Source organism: Equus caballus, chromosome 24, assembly GCF_041296265.1.
Source record: "Equus caballus isolate H_3958 breed thoroughbred chromosome 24, TB-T2T, whole genome shotgun sequence".
Taxonomy (NCBI): domain Eukaryota; kingdom Metazoa; phylum Chordata; class Mammalia; order Perissodactyla; family Equidae; genus Equus; species Equus caballus.
Window position 1 is genome coordinate 55,075,785 of NC_091707.1, and position 21,776 is coordinate 55,097,560.

Consider the following 21,776-nt stretch of genomic DNA (forward strand, 5'->3'; position numbering starts at 1 on the left):
CCTCGGGCGGCCTGGGCGCGTCCCGCCTGCGCGCCCACCCTGGGTGTCCTCTGGGGCTCCTGGCCGCCCGGCCTGCCACGCGGGATCTCAGGGTCTGAGCGCTCCGGCGTTCCGGGAGGCGGGGAGCGGACTGGAAAACGAAGGGGGCCGTGGGGCCGAGGCAGGGCCGGCACCGCGGGGTCGCAGGGGAGGTTCCTGGACGGGGCGGCACAGGCCCCACCGCGGCGCGTCCCTCGGCGGCGGCTAGGGCGCTGTGTGGCCGAGAGGCGGGCGCCGGGGCCGCGGCCCTGGAGGGGGCCTGGGGACGGGGCGAGCCGGGCGGAGGGGAGGGAGTGTGCTCTGCTCTGGTCACCGTGGGTGGCTGGGCGGCGGGAGGAGGAGGGGTAAGCAGCCGCCCCCCAGGAGAGTCCCTGAGATTGACAGTGGCGAGGGGCCCGTCCCTGGGGTGTGGGGGTCCGGGTCAGCGAATTGCCCTGCCCTCCTTCCCCAGCGCCTCGTGAAGTCCGGCCCGTCCAGTTGGGGCTGGGCTCGGCCAGATGCTTTCTCCTTCGCAGTGACAGTCGGGTAACACCGTCCGGCCGGGGCCAACTTCCTTCTTCACCGTCCTGCGGTGGTGACCTCCCTCTGCCGGGTCTGGGTTCCAGATCACACAGTTCTTTATTTCTCATTTTACGTTTCTGAAATCATGATGAGGATTACCTGGGTGTGTATCTCGTAGACAGATTTGAAAGATTATAGCTATTTGGTGCCAGGGGATATAGGTCAGGCGGATGTAAGTAGAAACACGGTGATAGGCCCCCCCGCGAATCCAGCCGTCATGTGTGGTTTCCCTTTATTTTTCCTAGAATTGAAATACAACGTTCACTAAGCGGAGACCCAACCCCAGGTCTGCTGACTCCTAGTCCAGTGCTCGTGATGGCTAGTGGGCCCTGAACTAGGGGTCTGGAGGCCTGGGTTTGAATATCGCCAGCCACTGACGCAGCTCAGGCCTTGAGGAGGCAGGTGGGGTGGTGGGAGAATGGCACAGGAGTCAGAGAAGCATTAGCAGGGGGCCCAGGAGAAGCCCAGACCCCAAACAGGGGCAGGTGTTGACTGTGGGGATAATTAGGTGGCTGGAGGCACCCCACCCAGGCCATGGCGATTAGACTGGACAACGCACCTCCGAGTTACTCACTGCTAGGAATGGGGTGTCCCTGGGCTGCCGAGGCCTCGGGAGGTGAAGGACAAATGCCTACAGCTTCCACCCCTGTTTTTGGAGGTTTGAGAGGAAAGTACCTCAACAGGGTGGTAAGTCAGAAAATTACTATGGGGCAATTGATGAGGAAACAAGGACAATCAGCTTTGTTTTGTTTTTAAGAGAACGCAGGTGCTTTAAGTTACTGTCATGCTTGGAGCAGGTTGCTGAGCCCTGACTCCCTGGGGGTCCTTGGGAGGGGGACCAGCAGCCTCAGACACGGCACTCGGCACTCGGTAGTGGAGCCTCAGAAAGCTTCTTGGAAGGGGGCCGCGCATTTGGGCAGCCCCTGCAGGGATGCAGATGAGAGAGCTGATGGAGGTCCGTGGGGGCGGCAGTGGGCCCGGGAGGAGGGGAGGCGTGAGGCCTCTAGCTGTGCGTCCTGCAGGGAGAGCGTCTAAGGGGGGCCAGTTTGGGGGAGCCAGTGTTCAGGCTGGGGTTTCGGTTTGGGGACAAAGGTCCAGTGTGTGGGGAGCAGTGGAGGGGTGGGCTCTGGCGCTGGTCTGCCACGGAGGCCTGGGACTGTGGGTGCCAGGGGGCGACCTCCCACCGGGAGCACCCGGAGGGTAGGTCCAGGCTCTGTCCTGTTCATGCCAAGGCCTGCTCAAATCAGCATTGGGCGGGGGGGACAGTGAGGAAGGGGTGAAGGCAGGCCCTGGGGGACATGGGGTCACGTGCTTCCGGGTTTCAAAACTGAAAAACCACATCTCTCCTGAAAAGCACCTCTCCCTGAAGAGACGTGCCTTTCCCTGCTGCCCGGGATGCCACCCTCCGGTGGTGCACAGCTGGTGACTGAGCATCTGTGCCTGGTGTGGGGACAAGGCAGACACACCGCCCTGACCCCCGGGGGCTCCCAGGGCAACTGGGGAGGACCAGAGAGAAGTCATGGCCCAGTAAATGCGTACGTGATGCCCATGTCTCGGAGCCTGCACTGCCTCAGCAGTCGGGTCTGAGTCTGTTCTAGTTCATTTCCTGAGGATAAAATTACAGCACAGAATGTGCTTTTTCAAACTCCTCATGTGCCGCAGAGCCCCAGGCCCCGCCCCTTCCTGGGAGGCCGCCCTGAGGGCTTTTCTCAGACTCCCCTCCTTTAAGGGCAGCTGGGGCCCAAGGCCACAGCAGTGGGAGGACAGGATTGGGCGGGGGGAGGCGGTTCACATGGGACCAGGGATCAAGCCAGGTCGCTGAGAAGTGCGTGGGGGAGTTTTGATTTTGTGCACGTTTTGTAATTTCTTACACAAGACAAGTTTAGTGTGGAAAAATTAGAAACCCCCACAGGTAAAAAACAAAAGAAAGTCACCTCTGTTGTCCCCGCCCTGGAATGTGTTGAATTCAGTGACAGGAGGCTGCCTGGACCTGGGGTAGGGTGGGGAGCAAGGCTGGAGCTCAGGGTGAGTCAGGTGGGGTGGGCTGAGGAAGCAGCTGTGTAGACCTTCTGGGGAGTGAGGCTGTGGCGGGGGGGGGGGGGGGGGGGGGGGGGGGGGGGGGGGGGGCGTGGGCCTGGGGGCCAGGGGCGTGTAGTTCTAGGATGGCAGCTCCCATTGCAGGTTCCAAAGCTCCTGGGCGAAGACTGGTGGGGAGGGCGGAGCTGTCAACTGGCTCCTCCCTTGCTTGGAATGAAACCTAAGTTCAGAACCTCTGAGCCCGAGGTGACCTGGTGGCAGCCTCATACTCCAAGCTCATTCCTACCTCAGGGCCTTTGCACTGGCTGCTCCCCCTGCCTGTGAAGCTCTCCCACTCAGCCTTGCACGGAACATCAGGTTCTTGCTCAATTCTCACTTCCTCAAATGGGGCTTGACTGGCCTTCCCTGTGTTGGGTAGAGAGCCCCCACCATGTCCCCATGCCCTGCTCTCTTTCAGCTCCTAGAGTGACGTTTGTCGCCTCTCTCCACTGAGGCAGGGACCTGCCCTGTCTTCTTTACTAACACTAAACAGGGCCTGGCACACAGTAGGTGCTCAATAAATGTGCGGGCTGACAGAATCACTGTGTGGCCAGAGCAGGAAGGTGACAGGCCCTGGGTGGAAAGTCGACCATTAATTATTGTACATTTAGTGAAAAATAGATGTTACTACAGTATGCTCTGCCAGCCAAGTCAATCAAATGGAAGCGAGTTTGTACCCCCCAGCCCCACCTCCAATTCAGCCCACGTGAGGCGGGGGCCTTGCTGGCCGACAGCCTCACGCTTCTCCAGGGACATGTGGTCTGTGAAAAAGAGGCAATGCGGGTGGAGGTTCTGGGTTATAAATCTTTCCAAAATGTATTTTTAGACTCAGAACTATCAGCAGCAAGGTTCCTCCATGCTCGGCCGCAGTTCCCGTGGTCAGAAGGAGCTGGGGAGAGGCCGGAAAGGGGCAGGCCTCTCCTGGGCTGCGGAGCGTGCGTGCAGAGCCAGACCACCGCCCTTCGGCTTGGACTCAGAAGCAGGGGGCACCCTCCCAGCCCGGCCGGGGGTGAGCAGGCGGCTAGGGAGCCAGCCCGAGTGAGGGGATCTGGGCTCAGGCCTGTCCTGCTGTGTGGCCCCAGCCACAGGTTTCCCCTTCTCTAGACCTCTGGGAGTGGAGACGCCAACCCTGCAAAAATTCAGATCCCAAGGCCCCACCCCAGAACTCAGGCATCAGCCTCAGGGAGGAGCCGGGTTAAACCAGCCTCTTCAGGGGGCCGTAGGTGGCCTTGGGTTCCCCAGGCTGACAGTGTCTCCAAGGACAGATTTCGGAAGTTCCGGCTCAAACAGTTGCTTTTAAATCTCAACTCGGACCCTCCCTGTTGTCTGACCCTGTGAGCCACCTTTGGTTCAGGGTGGCCGTCTGTACAATGGGTTCGGGAGGACTCTGGGCCCTTGCCGGTGAAGGAGCTCACGCAGAGTGGACAGGGGGCGGGGGCAGACCCGGCTGAGGCTCCTCCAGAGCGGGGTGCTCGGGCTCCTGCCTCCGGCTGTCGACACCCCTGCAGAAACAGAAGGTGCAAGTGAGTTTAATTACTCAGCAGAGGTGCTGAAGGGTTTCCTACGGGCATCTTCAACTGGACCGGTGAGGGCGGATCCCAGTCCCAGAAGGTCCCCTAGCGGCTGCTGAACCGCTGTAGTGAACAGGAGGGGTGGCCTGGCGGCAGGGGCTTGGGGTCCAGGTGCCGATGAGAACTGGTGTTGCCGATGGGTCTCTCTCCTGGTGAACAAAGGTCTGCTATCCGGATGGGTCTCTGGCCTTGTCCAGGCCACCCTGGGAATGACAGCCTCTCCACTGAGTGAGTCTGCTCTGGGCCTCCGATGGTGGAGGGCCTGGGACCCCTTGGGGACAGCCAGCCACTGTCCTGGTGGCCTCTCAGTCTCCCGTTGGGTGGACTTTGAGCGACTTCCTTCTCTCAGTTGAATTCAGTCAATCCCGAAGTTGCCACCAGACTGGGGGTGTTTCTCGCATCTTCGCCCAGCCGGGGCTCCCACTGCAGGGGGTTGCGGGCCTCCTGGCTCAGTGCTGTGCAGAACAGCGCGGCCTTGCAGTAGGCCAGGGGGCCAGAGGGAGCGAGGCTCTGGCCAGACGGTGAGCTGGCCAGAAACTCAAGATGGGAGCAGTATAAATAGACACGGGTGGATGATTCCAGTATAAAAATAGAGCTGAGGAGGGCCTGCCTGGGGTGCCCCAGACCCGGACGGCCGAGGGGTCCCCAGCTCGGGTCAGGCCCACCGTCAGGACAGAGGGCTGGGCTGGAGGAGCTCAGCCAGGTGCCGCGGACACGGTGTGTGCTGCTGCTACTCGGTCATCCGAGCCACACACAGGCCTCAGGGAGCCCGCCCTCCGGGCCAGCCTCGGCATGAGCAGGCCCGGCTGTGCCCCCTCTAGGGGCTGCTACTGTCACAGTGGGGGACAGCTGGGTGAGTAGGCTGTCCCAGGCCTCCGGTCAGTGTGAGCAGGCACCAGAGGGCAGTGGCCAGAGGAGGGCAGTGTGCCCCTACCTGGGCCCCAGTTGGGGTAGCAGAGTGAGCTGGAGGGGAGGCGGGAGGAGGCCGGAGAGGGCAGGGCAGCAGGCAGAGAAGACGACGTGGTCCTGAGCCCAGAGGCCTGTCCCTGACGTGGCCGGCAGACCCCTGGGGAGCCCTGAAGACAGGCAGAGAAAGCCACTGAGAGAAAGCCCTCTGCACCTGGAGTCCAGGAGCCCTGCCGCTGTTCTCAGAACCCTGGAGTCCCCCCATGCCGGGACCTCTCGTTGGGAGGGCCTTGGCTGGCCCAGCAGCCCTCCTTCCTGCCATGGCTTCTCCTCCTGTCGTGCCAGCCCAGCCTCCTGACAGGGCCGTCTGGGTGTCATCTCCCTGGAGCAGTGGCACAGCGTGGGTGGTCCCTTCTCTCCTAGGGCCAGCGTCTCCCCTCTGCCATCGGCCTGCAGCTTTGTGCTCTGTCCTCTGGAGCCACCACTCAGGCCTGTCCTCGGCCCCCTTGGGTACCTGACCTTTGGCTTCTGTGCCACACAGCCAGGGCCCTCGTGGAGCCTTGCTGTCCAAATGGAGGGTGGCAGGCAGGCTTCTCTCATTCACCCCATCTGTCCATCCACCTGTCCGTCTGTCTGTCCCTCCGTGTGTTACTGAGGATCTTTGTGTGCCAGCAGGGGGTCTGGGTGAGCCTGCCCTGGGGGCTTCCTGTCACCATGTGCCTTGCCCCAGCCTCCCTGCCGGTCTGCCCATTCAGGCCTGTGCTCCTGCTGCTGCCTGTGGGGGGTCCCCACCGCCTCCAAGGGTGGATGGGCAGTGTGTCACATCTGCGATGGGTTGTGAAAGGCATGGTTCCTCCTTGCTCTCTGTTTGGCTCTGGAGGAACTCAGGTGCCACATTGTGAGGACACAAGCAGTCCTGTGAGAGGTCCACTGCGGCCTCCAGCCATCAGCCGTGGGGGCAGGTCACCTTGGAAGGAGGCCTCCAGCCCTGTGGAACCTTCTGAGGGTGCGGCACCAGCTGAGAGCTGGCTGCAGCCTCCCGAGAGCCCCTGGGCCCGAGCCCCCAGCCGAGCTCTTACCAGGTTCCTGATCTTCAGAAATGGTGAGATGGTAAGTGTTTGGCTTTTTTTTTTTTTTTTTTTTGAGGAAGATTAGCCCTGAGCTAACTGCTGCCAATCCTCCTCTTTTTGCTGAGGAAGACTGACCTTGAGCTAACATCCATGCACATCTTCCTCTACTTTATATGTGGGACGCCTACCACAGCATGGCTTTTGCCAAGCGGCACCATGTCCGCACCTGGGATCCGAACCTGCGAACCCTGGGCCGCCGAGAAGCGGAGCGTGTGAACTTAACTGCTGCGCCACCAGGCCGGCCCCGTGTTTGGCATTTTAAGCTGCTAAATTTGTGGGTAATTTGTTCTGTGGTAATAGATGCTTAACACGCTCCTCAGCCAGGCCCAGGCTGCAGGTCGGTGAGGGTGGGATCGGGGTCATTTCTGGATCCCAGTGCCCGGCATGGGGCTTGCATAAGGAGCACGCACCGCCGTGAGGGCACGACTGAATGAATGAATGGATGAGTGATTGACAGGGCAGGAGCCTCCTTTCCCCACCGTCAGGTAGGATAGGCCTCGGGCCCTGCTTTGGAGAGAGCCTTCCATCCTCAGTCCAAACCCTGGGCCTTGGACCTGGGTGGGGTCAGAGGTCATCTTGTCCAGGTGAGGAACCTGAGGCCCAGGATGAGTGACCTCCTCAGCCTTTCCACAGTGGACCCCAGGGTCGAAGATGCCTCCTGGGCAGTCCGTGAAGGGGGCGCAAGGGGTTGGAAATGTGGCCAGCAGGGCATGCTGCAAGAAGTGGACCAGGAAGGGCTTGGGCTGTGGCTCGGGTACCTGGCGATGGAAGAGACAAGGCCAGGGTGGGTGGGGGCGGGGCAGGAACTGGAGGAGCCAGACAGCTGGCCCAGGAGCAGGTCAGCCGCAGGGCCAGGCCTGAGGCCACTGGCTGGCACTCCAAGTGTCACTTGTGCTCCGTCTGACGATTAGTGCCAGGAGCCTTCAGAGTCCTCACCTCTGTTGACTGGCTGCAGGGAGCTGTTGTTGTCCCTGTTGACAGAGGGGAAACTGAGTCACGGGGTTAAGTCAAGTGGTGTTATGGTGGCAGAGCTGGGCTCAGGTTCTAGGTCTTTCTGCCACTTCTCACTGGCTCTTTCTCTCAGCCCACGATGTCCCCCACTGTAACACAGGAGTGGTTCCAGGGGGCCGGGAGGCTGAGTCTGACGCTTCTGCCAATCTCAGTGTCCAGCACATCTGCCGGCAGGAGTGGGAACCAGAGCTGGGGGACAGCCCTGAGTGTGTGTCCAGGGAGGAGGCACAGGGAACATCCTGTCATGTGCTCAGCAGCCCTGGGGCCGCTCCCGGGGGCCGTGCAGGCTCAGAGATCCCAGGCCCAGGGCCCTAACCCATCGGGATGTCAGAGGGAGGCCAGTGGGTCTGGGAAGCCTGGGATGTGGGCTCATCCCACCCCATGAACCAGTCTCACCCCAAAGACGCCACCCGCCCGAAGGTAGGGGTGGTCTCACTCAACCCTGGGGGCCGTGTGGTCTCAGCCACCAGCTGGGCATCTTGCAGATCCAGGCAGAGCATGGCAGGGTGTGCAGACTCTTGCCTCCTGTCCCATTTTACAGAGGAAGAAACTGAGGCTCAGAGGGTCGGTGGCTTGCTCCTGGTCACAGAGTGAGCGGGTAAGCAGCTGGGCTCTCCTGAGCTTGTCCAGACTGGCCAAGGAGCCCCCTTTTCTGGAAGTGCCAGGGCTGCCGGTTGATCTCTGGAGCCGGTCCGGCCCCCCAGTGCCTACTCTGGGCTCCTGGGTCATTTCCATTGCCCGGAAGTCCCACTGTCCTTCCTCAGCCCCTCCAAATTCTGCCAAAGTGGCAAAGTACATGAAAATTAGAAAGAGCTCAGGTATCTTTGAGCAGCTGTCTCCGCTCTGAGAACGTGTCCCTCTGGAGCACTGAGGACCCCAGAACGTGTTCTCTGGAGCACTTTCTGTAATGAACTGCAGACGAGCCCCAAGCCCATCAGTACTGAGTCAAATCACAGTGTGGACATCAGAACGCCTGCTGCCTGCAGGGGCAGCTGCGAGAGCGCTCTGGCCTCTGACGGGGTCGTCCCCGCACCCCGCCCCCCTGCCGGCGTGGGGGTGGGTAACAGAACTTCCAGTTACAGACAAGCACAAGCATGCCGAGTCCCAGGTGGGCTGGGTTCACCCAGGCCCCACAGTGAGAAGCGGGGGGCCAGGGCCAAGCCGGGAGGCCAGGCTCAGCCCCAGCCCTGCAGCCACACCACGGGTACCGTGGCCGAGCACACAAAGAAAGTAGGTCTGCAGGCGCTGCGGGGCGCGGCAGCCCAGATAGATTGATAGGGGAAGGGAGCACGGCAAACCGATGGTCGAAAAGAGACCGCTGGTGTTTGCCTGCATCGCCTGGGAGATCTGGGTCATGAGGATCTCACTCTCTGTGCCGGCTGCGTCTCTTCGGTCTGGATTAAAAAAAATAACCTGTAGTTATTCCTTTTGTTTTAAAATGTGAAAATGCATTTTAGGATGTGTCAAGCCCCTTGCCGGGCGCCCACCTTCCCGGAGCGCTTTGTGGTGGCCTGGGCTGGGTTGTCTGTGTGATGTCTGTCTCCCCCTAGAGGACAGGCCGGGCGAGGCCGCACGTGGTGGGGCTGCTGTGTTGGTGGAGGAGGCCTTCCCAGCCTGGCTGCTAATAATAGAAACCCTGCCCGTTGGGAAGGGTGGCTTCAGCGGGTGCCCCGTGGGCTCTGCCTCCTGCCATCCACACAAGACTTGAGGTTCTGCTGCCTGTTGGAGAAATCAAGACTCAGAGCCGTCACACCACTGGCCTGAGGTCACACAGCTGGGAGAGGGGGAGCTAGGAGGCAAACTCAGGCTGAGAGTGCCCAGCTGGAGCTCTTCCCCAAACCATGGGGGGCTCTCCCTGATAAGACCCCTGCCCACCCAGCCACCCGACGGGCCTCTTTGCCATCTCCTGTGTTAGGTCAAGCCAAGTGTGAGCAGGTGACCCTGCCCTGGATCTGATCATTCATTGTGCATTTGTCTGTCCATCTGTCTGTCTGTCCATCCCTCCATCCACCCATCTACTCACCATCCATCCATCCATCCATCCATCCATCCATCTACTCACCATCCATCTATCCATCCATCCACCCATCTACTCACCATCCATCCACCCATCTACTCACCATCCATCAATCCATCCATCCATCCATTCATCCATCCATCCATCCATCCACCCATCTACTCACCATCCATCCACCCATCTACTCACCATCCATCCACCCATCTACTCACCATCCATCCACCCATCTACTCACCATCCATCCACCCATCTACTCACCATCCATCAATCCATCCATCCATCCATTCATCCATCCATCCATCCATCCACCCATCTACTCACCATCCATCCACCCATCTACTCACCATCCATCAATCCATCCATCCATCCATTCATCCATCTACTCACCATCCATCTATCCATCCATCCACCCATCTACTCACCATCCATCCATCCATCCATCCATTCATCCATCTGCTCACCATCCATCCATCCACCATCTACTCACCATCCATCCACCCATCTACTCACCATCCATCCATCCATCCATCTACTCACCATCCATCCATCCATCCATTCATCCATCTACTCACCATCCATCCATCCACCATCTACTCACCATCCATCCATCCATCCATCCACCCATCTACTCACCATCCATCCACCCATCTACTCACCATCCATCCATCCATCCATCCACCCATCTACTCACCATCCATCCACCCATCTACTCACCATCCATCCACCCATCTACTCACCATCCATCCATCCATCCATCCACCCATCTACTCACCATCCATCCATCCATCCATCCACCCATCTACTCACCATCCATCCACCCATCTACTCACCATCCATCCATCCATCCACCCATCTACTCACCATCCATCCACCCATCTACTCACCATCCATCCACCCATCTACTCACCATCCATCCATCCATCCATCCATCCATCCATTCATCCATCTACTCACCATCCATCCATCCACCATCTACTCACCATCCATCCATCCATCCATCCACCCATCTACTCACCATCCATCCACCCATCTACTCACCATCCATCCATCCATCTACTCACCATCCATCCATCCATCCATCCATTCATCCATCTACTCACCATCCATCCATCCATCCATCCATTCATCCATCTACTCACCATCCATCCATCCACCATCTACTCACCATCCATCCATCCATCCATCCACCCATCTACTCACCATCCATCCACCCATCTACTCACCATCCATCCATCCATCCATCCATTCATCCATCTACTCACCATCCATCCATCCACCATCTACTCACCATCCATCCATCCATCCATCCACCCATCTACTCACCATCCATCCATCCATCCATCCATTCATCCATCTACTCACCATCCATCCATCCATCCATCCATTCATCCATCTACTCACCATCCATCCATCCACCATCTACTCACCATCCATCCATCCATCCATCCACCCATCTACTCACCATCCATCCACCCATCTACTCACCATCCATCCATCCATCCATCCACCCATCTACTCACCATCCATCCACCCATCTACTCACCATCCATCCATCCATCCATCCACCCATCTACTCACCATCCATCCACCCATCTACTCACCATCCATCCATCCATCCATCCACCCATCTACTCACCATCCATCCACCCATCTACTCACCATCCATCCACCCATCTACTCACCATCCATCCATCCATCCATCCACCCATCTACTCACCATCCATCCATCCATCCATCCACCCATCTACTCACCATCCATCCACCCATCTACTCACCATCCATCCATCCATCCATCCATTCATCCATCTACTCACCATCCATCCATCCACCATCTACTCACCATCCATCCATCCATCCATCCACCCATCTACTCACCATCCATCCACCCATCTACTCACCATCCATCCATCCATCCATCCACCCATCTACTCACCATCCATCCACCCATCTACTCACCATCCATCCATCCATCCATCCACCCATCTACTCACCATCCATCCATCCATCCATCCACCCATCTACTCACCATCCATCCACCCATCTACTCACCATCCATCCACCCATCTACTCACCATCCATCCATCCATCCATCCACCCATCTACTCACCATCCATCCACCCATCTACTCACCATCCATCCACCCATCTACTCACCATCCATCCATCCATCCATCCACCCATCTACTCACCATCCATCCATCCATCCATCCATTCATCCATCTACTCACCATCCATCCATCCATCCATCTACTCACCATCCATCCATCCATCCACCCATCTACTCACCATCCATCCATCCATCCATCCATTCATCCATCTACTCACCATCCATCCACCCATCTACTCACCATCCATCCATCCATCCATCCATTCATCCATCTACTCACCATCCATCCATCCACCATCTACTCACCATCCATCCATCCATCCATCCACCCATCTACTCACCATCCATCCACCCATCTACTCACCATCCATCCATCCACCCATCTACTCACCATCCATCCACCCATCTACTCACCATCCATCCATCCATCCATCCATCCACCCATCTACTCACCATCCATCCATCCATCCATCCATTCATCCATCTACTCACCATCCATCCATCCATCCACCCATCTACTCACCATCCATCCATCCATCCACCCATCTACTCACCATCCATTCATCCATCTACTCACCATCCATCCATCCATCCATCCATTCATCCATCTACTCACCATCCATCCATCCACCATCTACTCACCATCCATCCATCCATCCATCCACCCAACTACTCACCATCCATCCACCCATCTACTCACCATCCATCCATCCATCCATCCACCCATCTACTCACCATCCATCCACCCATCTACTCACCATCCATCCATCCACCCATCTACTCACCATCCATCCACCCATCTACTCACCATCCATCCATCCATCCATCCATTCATCCATCTACTCACCATCCATCCATCCACCATCTACTCACCATCCATCCATCCATCCATCCACCCATCTACTCACCATCCATCCACCCATCTACTCACCATCCATCCATCCATCCATCCACCCATCTACTCACCATCCATCCACCCATCTACTCACCATCCATCCATCCATCCATCCACCCATCTACTCACCATCCATCCACCCATCTACTCACCATCCATCCATCCATCCATCCACCCATCTACTCACCATCCATCCACCCATCTACTCACCATCCATCCACCCATCTACTCACCATCCATCCATCCATCCATCCACCCATCTACTCACCATCCATCCATCCATCCATCCATTCATCCATCTACTCACCATCCATCCATCTACTCACCATCCATCCATCCATCCATCCATCCACCCATCTACTCACCATCCATCCATCCATCCATCCATTCATCCATCTACTCACCATCCATCCATCCACCATCTACTCACCATCCATCCATCCATCCATCCACCCATCTACTCACCATCCATCCACCCATCTACTCACCATCCATCCATCCATCCATCCACCCATCTACTCACCATCCATCCACCCATCTACTCACCATCCATCCATCCATCCATCCATTCATCCATCTACTCACCATCCATCCATCCATCCATCCACCATCTACTCACCATCCATCCATCCACCATCTACTCACCATCCATCCATCCATCCATCCCTCCCTCCCTCCCTCCACCCCCCTCATCCGCCCTCCCATCAGTTCATGACTCCTTTGTTCATGCATTTATTCACCAGTAGCATCAGGGTTTCTGCCTTGTGCTGGGCGATGTGGGCACAGAAACAAATCCGGCACAACCCTGCCTGCCAGAAGCTCACAGTTGGGTGGGGAGACATTTAGGCCTGTGCCAAGCAGCCTGCGCGGTGAGGTGGCACGTTTCCTGTGGCCACTGTGGAGAAGGGCGAAGTTTAGACGTGTTTGGTCAGGAGACAGGGCAGGTGAAACTTAGCTGCAGTGACGAAGAAAACACGCTGGTCTCAGATGTCACCTTCTTGGGCTGCCCCTTCTGACACTGCCCCGCACACACCCTGTCCTTCCCTACCCAGTCTCTCTCCTTGGCATTTATGGTCGCCTGGCAGGCTCCGTATTGTGGTTGTTTCTCGTGTTAGCTGCTGTCTCCCTCCCTAGAAAGTCGGATCCACGGGGTGGGGACTTTTGTCTATGGCTGTGGCCCAGGGCCCAGAACATGGCATGTCGTGACATGCAGTGTCTGCTGCATGAGGAGAGGCCGGGCAGGAGAGGGCTGTCGTCCAAGGGGCAAGGATGCAGATGGGCAGTGCAGATGGAGCACGTGTGGATCTGAATGTGAACTTCAGAGAGCTGGCCGTAAGGCTGAGTGCCTCGCTGCACTCGAGGCGCAGGGGGAAAGGCGTCCGGGGCAGCTTGTGGCCTGCTGGCTCCAGTGCCGGGGGTGGGGCATATTGGACTCTGTAAGAAACCTGGGGTTAAACAGTCCTTGTTCTTTCAGTTAGACAATGGGCTTCCAGCTCTGTCACCATCTGAGGTACTGGCCTCTGGAGTGTAGGATCTGCAATTGAACCCAAGTCCCAACTGTATTTGCCCTGCTCAGAACAAGCCTGTCACCTCCTTCCTTCCAGACCCTATGTTCCTATTAATGCAGCATTAGTGTTTGGCCACCCCCCACAGGGACACGTCCGGAGCTTGCCCTGAGTGGTCACAGATGTGAGGCAGGTCCTAGCGTCATTTCATAGATGCAGAAATGGAGGCACAGAGAGGTCAAGGGGCTTGCTCCAGGTCTCAGGGCTGGGATGAGCGGCGGAGCTGGGATGTGAATGCAGGCAGCCTGGCTCCTAACCAGATTTGAGCTGGGTCTCTCTAAAGACCAGGATGGGCATCAGGACTGGCCTTGGATGGACTGCATCCTGCCCTTTGCCCTCTGTGTGGCAGCTGCCACTGCCAACTTGTCCCCCACTCAGCACACAAACAGCAGGGCAGGTGGGCGTGGGCTGCCCCTTGGTCAGCATTCGGCATATTCAAGGCCAGCCTGTGGGTCCGCCCATTGGAGGACAGGGCAACGGGCAGACACGTGTCCCCTGCCCCGAGGCCCACTGGACAGGGCTGGTGGGACCCTGCGATGTCCACTCCCCCTCACCCTGTCCTGTTGGCTTTCTGCTCAGTGGGACACTCACTTTATGTGACCTGGGGTGGATGCATGGCCTCCCTAAGCCTCAGGGTCCCCCGTGGCTGCCTTGCAGGGCTGCAGCATGAGTCACATTGGGGGGCATGCTGAGCCCCTTTGAGGGCCCATGGGGGTGATGGCCACCAAGGCCAGGCGCGGGGGTGTCCACGCCTCCCCTCTCCGGCCCTCAGCATCAGATGGGGGCTGCGTGTTCCAGATCTCTGGTGGGCAGAGCCAGTCCTGCCGCCTGCATGGCCTCGGACAAGTCCTCTTTTGGGGCCTCAGTGGCTCCACCTGTAAAATGGGGACCACCAGCCCTGCCTTCCTCCCAGGGCTGTGAAGAGGACCCCGTGAGCTGATGAGGGAAGAGGGCTTGGTAAACTGTAAAGTGAGGCGCACCCGCAGGGGGCACTTATTTTCACAATGATTGCAAGTGATCAGCGGACGGAAGCGGCCTCTGACTGGAGCAGCTTCCCCTTTGGGAGTGCCCGGAGGAGAGGGAGACAGGTGTGGACGTGGTAGGGACAGTGTGGGACCAGGGCAGTGTAAGGGCATGGAGTAGACATGGGTTCCCAGGAGGGCTCTGGCCGGGTTTCCTGGCACTGCCATCAGTGGCCCATCTCCCTGACTCCCTCCCTGACAACTGGAGCTCCTGGAGGATGAGGACTGGGTCTTAGAGGCCTCAGTGCAGCTCCAGCTCAGAAAGTGTTTGTTGGATGAATAATTGAGGGAGCTTTGAGCAATTCTGGGAAGGAGCAATTCTAGGGGAGTTGGGGTGCCCAAGGACACAGAGGCGGCCTGAGTTTGGGCTCAGAGGAACGGGGGCATCACAGATGCATCGGCAGATGCCCCCAGGAGATGTCTGGACATGGCCTGGGGCCCGATCCTGAGGGCAATGGGGACAGTGATCCTGCTTCCTGAGAGCCTGACACCTCCTGTGGCCTCTCACACACTTCCCCGAACCTGGGTCCCGGGGGCACTGGGACACTGTCCTTGGGGAAGGTGGGAGTGAGTCCAGCTGCCCAGTGTGGGCGTGGGCATCGATCTGCTTGCCTCCCAGCATGGCCCCTGCACGTGGCCACTGGTCAGCTGCCTCTTGCCTCCTGTCCCCTGCCCCCCACCGCAGGTATTTAAGGTCCAAAAGCAGCTGGGAACTGTTGAGGCCACCCGGGTGGTGGCACCAGACCGCTTCCAGGCAGGCAGACCCCAGGGCCTTCCCCACCAGCCACGCTGTCCATGGATTTTGTTGCTGGAGCCATCGGAGGTAACAGACGGGGACTGCTTCTCCCCGGGACACCAGGAGGAGCTGGGGGGGTACTCTGCCCTGGGCCAGCCTTCCGGCAGCAGTGGGGATTGGGGAGCACCCCAGAAGTAGACGGGATGTGGTGTGGACCACGGGTGCCAGGAGGAGAGAGCAGGTCCCTGGGAGACTGGGACAGGTGACACAGGGCCCAGGAGGAAGTGGGGGGAGCTGAGGGGCACCATTTTGGGGCAGAGGGTGGTCTCTGCCTGGCCATGTGGAGGCTGGGAGTCACTGGCGTGGAGAGGGATGACTGAGCAGTGGGAAGGGACAAGAGGCCCCAGGAGAGGGTGGACAGTGAGGACAGAAAGGCCTGGGTCCTGCAACACAGACCGGAAGGGGTGAGTGGAGGAGGGGAGGCCCAGCTGAGCCGGCCCCACCTCTCTGCTGGCTGTGTGCCCTGCCCAGACATTCCTGGCCTCTCTGGGCCCCCAAGCTGTTTTCCCTCCTGGGGAAAGGGCTGGTTGCGAAAGACTGACCCCGAGAGATAAGGGGCCCACTGGAAGCAGGCTGCAGCCGGGCTCCGGTCCCTCCCAGGCCATCCATGTGCGGGCTGCAGAGGCTATTTTGGGCGAGGCATCCTTGACCTTGCTCGTCTTGTGAAACAGCCGTGGGCTGCTCGTTCACACTTCTGGGAACAGCGTGGGGTACTCGCCTCGGGAGGGGAGCCAGCGCCGAGCCGGGAAAGACCAGCATCCTGGCCTCACCAGTGGGCTTTCTGAGACCTACTGTGCACTGGGCCTGAGGCCAGCTGCTTCCCTGGACATTAGGCCCCGAAGGAGGAGGCTCAGAGAAGGGGAGGAATTGCTTATGATCACACAGCCAGAAAGGACACCCGAGTCCTGCTCTTTCCTCTGGTGCACATAGGAAGGCCTGGGCAGAAACGGCCCCTGCTCTGTGCCTGGCCCTGTGTCACACAGACCAGACCTGGGCCTTGTCCTTGAGGAACTCTAGTTCTGGAGGCAGAGGTGGCATGCCATGCGACAGGAGCAAAGCCACGTGACAGGGGCTCTGATCAACATGTTTCCCGGCGGAGGCAGCCCAGATGTAGGGGTCAGGGAGGGCTCCAGAGAGGAGGCCATGCTGTGGCGGGGCTCTGATGGATGAGTAGGAATTCAATGAGGTACATGTGAGGATCAACGAGGATAATTCTACCCCAGTCAGTCAGGCAGTATTCGTTCATTCATCCATCCATTCATTCACTTTGTTCTTTCATTCATGCATGTTTATTGAGTCCTGGGATGCATAGGAAATAGGACACAGCCACCACATGCCTTATTGTCCTCAGATGGCCCTCCCCTCCCTACCCCCAGGGTATGGCCCCCAGGGATCTGCCTGCTCACTCTCCGCCAAGTGCTGGGGGCTTGGACGTTGAGGCTCTGGTGTCAGCAAAGAAGAAAGGAACAGGATGGTGGCAGGCGGCCCCCTTCGCAGGGGGCAGTGGGCCCTGGTGCAGGAATCCTCGAGTCCCACTCTGTCCCATGCAAACTGGTGACTCCAGGTGGTCTTTCCCGGAGCCTGGGGCGCCCCGGGCTCTCCCTGCCGCTCACCTCTGTGGGGACTGTGACCCCTCCGCCGGCCCCCCACAGCCACTCACAGACAAACCCTTCCAGCTCGAGGCCAGAGGGGACCCTGCCTGGCTTGGAGACAGGGCCCAGCAGGTGTCGGACCCGAAGTTCTCCCAAACATGGTGTCGGGGGGGCAAGGAGCGTGTGGCTTTCTCGGGCTGAGACTCGGAAGGAGAAGTCGCTGGCAGCGTGGCAGACCTCATCTACCTCTCTGAGCCTCAGTGTCCTCACCTGCAGGTCGAGGGTCGCTGTCTCCGTTGATGAGACAGGGTGTGGACGAGGAGGGCGCGGTGGGTCTGCCCTCAGCGGAGGCGCAGTCAGCTTCACCCTCCTCCTCCTTCCCTGAGCCCGGCCCAGCCTCTCCCACTGCTCACCGGGTTCCTCTGATTTCCTTCCAGGCGTCTGCGGTGTTGCTGTGGGCTACCCGCTGGACACGGTGAAGGTGCGGCCATGGCCAGGCCCCCCTGCCCACCCCAAGGCCCCACCTGGGCTTAGGCCGCCCTCTGAGTCTCCTGTACCCCATCCATGGCCAGAAGACCTTTCCAGCGTGCTCATCGAACCCAGTCCTCCCCAGGGTCCTCAGGACCGTTGGTCCCTCTTTCTAACCACTGTGCCTCAGGTTTCTCTTAAATGGGGCTCACCGTCCTTGCTGCCCAAGGCCAGCACAGCTGTGACAGTCAGGGCTTCACTCTTCTCCTCCCCCGGACCTGCTGACCTTGCTGAGGCCTGGAGCCACCCCTTCCTGAAGCTCGCTTCTCCCACAGGTCAGGATCCAGACGGAGCCCAGGTACACCGGCATCTGGCACTGTGTCTGGGACACGTATCGCCGAGAGCGGGTAGGCTGGGGCCAGGGTGATGGGCAGGGAGGTGACGGGGCCCCACACCCCAGGCCTGCCCCCCACCAACCAGCAAGGCGATGGTGAGCCCCTCTCGGAGCATCACGTCCATGCTCGCACCTTCCAAACGGGAATAATTGTCCAGCCTCCTGGATTCCTCTCAGGACCAGAGCTGGGGCGTCCGGCACACAGGGGGTGTTGTCAGTGAGCTCTCCCTTCCAGAGAGGTGGCATCTGGGGCCTTCGAAAGGCAGGGGAGGGACCCGTGTGTTGCTCTTCCGTCCGTTGCAGGCTGGGCACCCCTTGAAAGCAGGGCTGGGAGGAGTGCTCAGGTCCCCGGGGTCCAGCCCAGAGACCCATCCAGAGGAGGGACCCGGGGATGTTTCCCAAAGCAAGCTCGGGGCTCGGTGATGGCCAGGGGAGAGCAAAAGAAAAACAGCAACAATGAAGCAGCAGACAGTGGCCTGAGGTCAGGCCTGGCCCTGGGCCTCTTCCGGCCCGCATGACCTCACAGGTTGAGGGTCACGATCCCCATTCCACAGCTGAGGAAACCGAGGCCCTGGGCAGCCAGTGCCTTGCCCGAGGCCCCACGGTGAGGGAGGGCGGAACAGGACGAGACCCTTGGGCAGCCCCTCCTCCGGGAAGGCCTCTGGCCTGACGTGGCCCCCCGTCCGTCCACCTGCCCGCCAGGTGTGGGGCTTCTACAGGGGCCTCTCACTGCCCGTGTGCACGGTGTCCTTGGTCTCATCTCTGTCCTTCGGCACCTACCGCCACTGCCTCTCGCACATCTGCCGGTTCCGGTACGGCAGCGCTGATGCCAAGCCCGCGAAGACCGACATCACGCTCTCAGGATTCGCTTCCGGGCTCGTCCGCGTGAGTGGGGCGGGGTGAGCGGGCCCTGGGACCGCAGGGCCGGGAGAGGCTGAGAGGGCCTGAGAGCTCACTAAGCCCAGCAGGCGGGGAAACTGAGGCTTGGTGAGGGCAGAGACGGGATGGAGGCCAGGGCACTGTGGGAGAGCACTCCACTGACTCTCGTTAGCCGAGGGCCTTTGGGCAGGCTAGGGAGCCTCTCTGAGCCTCTGTCTCTTCATCAGTAAGAGGCTTGGTGAGGATTATGTGAGGTCATGACTGTAGAGCCCCAGCATAGAGTCTGACAGGTATGAGCACTCACGAAATAGCAGCAAAAATTATTAGTGATACTGTCATGTTACAAATTAATGTTACTAAATACAATAATAACATTAGTATGTCATTGCCCTATGAATTATGTTATCAGACTCTTCATAACTGTGTGCTGCTGAAGGGGCCGCTGGCTGTGGCTGGGGTGGCAGAGTGGGCTTTGAACCCGGCTCCATCAGGGCCTGGGCCAGCCTGAAGCTTCGGGGGACTCAGGCTCCCCAATGTCGCCGTGGGCAACATGAGGCCGACGGGAGGCGGGTCCAGGTGTGCAAGCAGAGTGCCTCCCGACCCCTGCCTCCTCTGCCCCAGGTGTTCCTGACCTCGCCCACCGAGGTGGCCAAGGTCCGCCTGCAGACGCAGACGCAGCCACAGCCCCAGCAGCGGCGCCTCTCTACCTCGGGGCCCTCGGCTGTGCCCTCTGTGTGTCCTGCGCCCCCTGGAAGGCCGGTGCCTGGCCCCAAGTACCACGGGCCGCTGCACTGCCTGGCCACGGTGGCCCGTGAGGAGGGGCTGCGGGGTCTCTACAGAGGCAGCTCAGCCCTGCTCTTTCGGGATGGCCACTCCTTCGCCACCTACTTCCTCTCCTACGCCCTCCTCTGTGAGTGGCTCACCCCCGCCGGCCACAGCCAGCCAGGTGAGCGGGGCTGGGGCGGCCCAGCGGGGACTGACCCGGGAGAGGAGATGGGGTTGCTGTCATGCCACACGCTGGTACCCTGGCGCCTCCCCAGGCGGGAACCTTGGTGCCCTCCATACCCGGAGCAGGACGTACTGCTCTTTGTGGCCGTGGACAATCACGTTGGTGGAGTGAGCCCAGGGTCCCGTGACGGTCTGCCCACTCTCCTCTGGGCCCTGATTCCCCTTCCAATCCAGGCACTCCTGGGTCTCTCTTTGCAGATGTCTTGGGTGTGCTGGTGGCCGGTGGCTGTGCAGGGGTCCTGGCCTGGGCCGTGGCCACCCCCATGGACGTAATCAAGTCCCGCCTGCAGGTGGATGGGCAGGGCCAGCGGCGCTACCGGGGCCTCCTGCACTGCATGGCAGCCAGTGTGCGGGAGGAGGGGCCACGGGTCCTCTTCAAGGGGCTGACGCTCAACTGCTGCCGCGCCTTCCCTGTCAACATGGCGGTCTTTGTCACCTACGAGGCTGTGCTGAGGCTCGCCCGGGGCCTGCTCACGTAGCTGGTCCTGTGCCCCAGGGGCCAGCCCGCCAGCAGCTTCCGGAGGTCGCAGTGGCTGAGGGAGGTGAAGGGGTGCGTCGGGGTCTGGGCCCCACTGGGCCGTCCCCAGGACAGCCGAGCCTGCCGCAGTGAGTCAGCCGAGGCCTGGGCTTGGCCTGCCCACCTGCAGACCACGAGGAGGTCAGGGGCCATCTGCCATCAGCCCGGGTTGGCCTGAGGGTCACATGGGCCGGGGGGCGTGGGCCTCTTGGGTGAAGACGGCCGTCCCATGGAGCCGTTTGTGCATTTGGTCAGTGGTTCATTCTAGCTTTGTGGCCACCCCTCCCTGCCCCCGTGTCTTCACCGCCCACTTGCGCCTGTACCCCGTCCATTTCTTCAGCTGTCCGCGCGGCCCCCCTGCCAGCTCTCCACTGCCATCAGTGGGCTCTCACGCACTGTCCCTCGGACGCGGCGCAGCTGGCCTCCCCGCCAGACGATTCTGAGGTGCAGCTGTGTGGCTCCAGATGGTTCCCTGCACCGGCTGCTCTGAGAGGACACTGCTGGGACAGCCCTGGGGGTTCGGGGCAGGGTCTGGTCACCTACCCTCACTCTGCCTGTAGACCCAGGAGACTCAGCGGAGAGCTGTTGCCAATAAAACGTTTCTGAGGACGGTCAGTGGCGTTGCTCTGTGGTCTGTGGGGTTGGAGATGGTTCTGCGCCTCCGGCTCATCCTCAGAAGCCGAGCCCTCCCAGCCTGTGTGGGCAGCGCTCCCTGTGTGCAGCCGGGCGCAGTGAGGCCCAGCCCAGCGCTCCGGCTGCCTCCACTCCCTCGGCCTTTGGGGCTGCAGGCCTCGCCTGTGCGCTGAGCCCTGTCACAGGGGGCTGTTCCGAGTCCAGCATGATTCCTGCTCCCCTCCCCACCCCCATCCCAAAACCACCCCCTTTCTGAGCGAAACCGGGTTCTAGCCAGGTCCAGCCGGCTGCCCTGGCCCCTCCATTGCCCGGACACCTGGCCGTGAGCCGCCTTTCTATGGGGTCCGGGAGGAAGCAGGGGCGGGCACTGCTGAACACTGCTGGGCACCAGGCACCTTACACAGGTTATCACAACTGCTTGATGCCAGTGAAGAAACAGCTCAGAGAGGGAGCTGGGCCTGCCCAAGGCCACACAGCAAGAAGAGCAGGGCGACTCGCGCCTGCACTTTGGAGGTTCTGGCCCTCTCCCTGGCACCACGAGGTTTCCAACAATGGGGGGCCATCGGGAGCCAGGGCTGGCAGGTCCAGCA

The 21,776-nt window shown here is 59.9% G+C and overlaps 1 protein-coding gene and 1 non-coding gene across 6 annotated transcripts; both read left to right on the forward strand.

Annotated features, from left to right (window-relative positions):
• The first annotated feature begins 874 nt into the window (after nucleotides 1-874).
• Nucleotides 875-970, forward strand: MIR345 (microRNA mir-345). Its single transcript, NR_033013.1, has one exon. It is a non-coding gene; the product is annotated as a microRNA mir-345 (primary transcript).
• Nucleotides 971-4,834: 3,864 nt separating this feature from the next.
• SLC25A47 (solute carrier family 25 member 47) lies at nucleotides 4,835-21,168 on the forward strand. 5 transcript variants are annotated; one of them, XM_070249284.1, is made up of 8 exons: nucleotides 4,835-5,100; nucleotides 6,042-6,263; nucleotides 15,585-15,722; nucleotides 17,725-17,768; nucleotides 18,091-18,162; nucleotides 18,852-19,034; nucleotides 19,650-19,974; nucleotides 20,235-21,168. In XM_070249284.1, exons 3-8 carry the CDS (start codon nucleotides 15,695-15,697, stop codon nucleotides 20,513-20,515), a joined length of 933 nt encoding a protein of 310 aa, XP_070105385.1. In that variant the 5' UTR covers nucleotides 4,835-5,100; nucleotides 6,042-6,263; nucleotides 15,585-15,694; the 3' UTR covers nucleotides 20,516-21,168. The 5 variants fall into 5 exon arrangements, 4 of the variants coding, with proteins under 4 accessions (XP_070105385.1, XP_003364115.1, XP_070105386.1 ...); XM_003364067.5 differs by having other exon boundaries at nucleotides 4,850-6,263; XM_070249285.1 differs by lacking the exons at nucleotides 15,585-15,722; nucleotides 17,725-17,768 and having other exon boundaries at nucleotides 4,850-5,100.
• Nucleotides 21,169-21,776: the final 608 nt, after the last annotated feature.

Coding starts and splice junctions, on each gene's coding strand:
- SLC25A47 (XM_070249283.1), top strand. CDS start 5,868: ATGTGCCTTGCCCCAGCCTCCCTGCCGGTCTGCCCATTCAGGCCTGTG. Junction 18,163..18,851: donor ACACGTATCGCCGAGAGCGG/GTAGGCTGGGGC, acceptor CCTGCCCGCCAG/GTGTGGGGCTTCTACAGGGG. Junction 19,975..20,234: donor CGCCGGCCACAGCCAGCCAG/GTGAGCGGGGCT, acceptor CTCTCTTTGCAG/ATGTCTTGGGTGTGCTGGTG.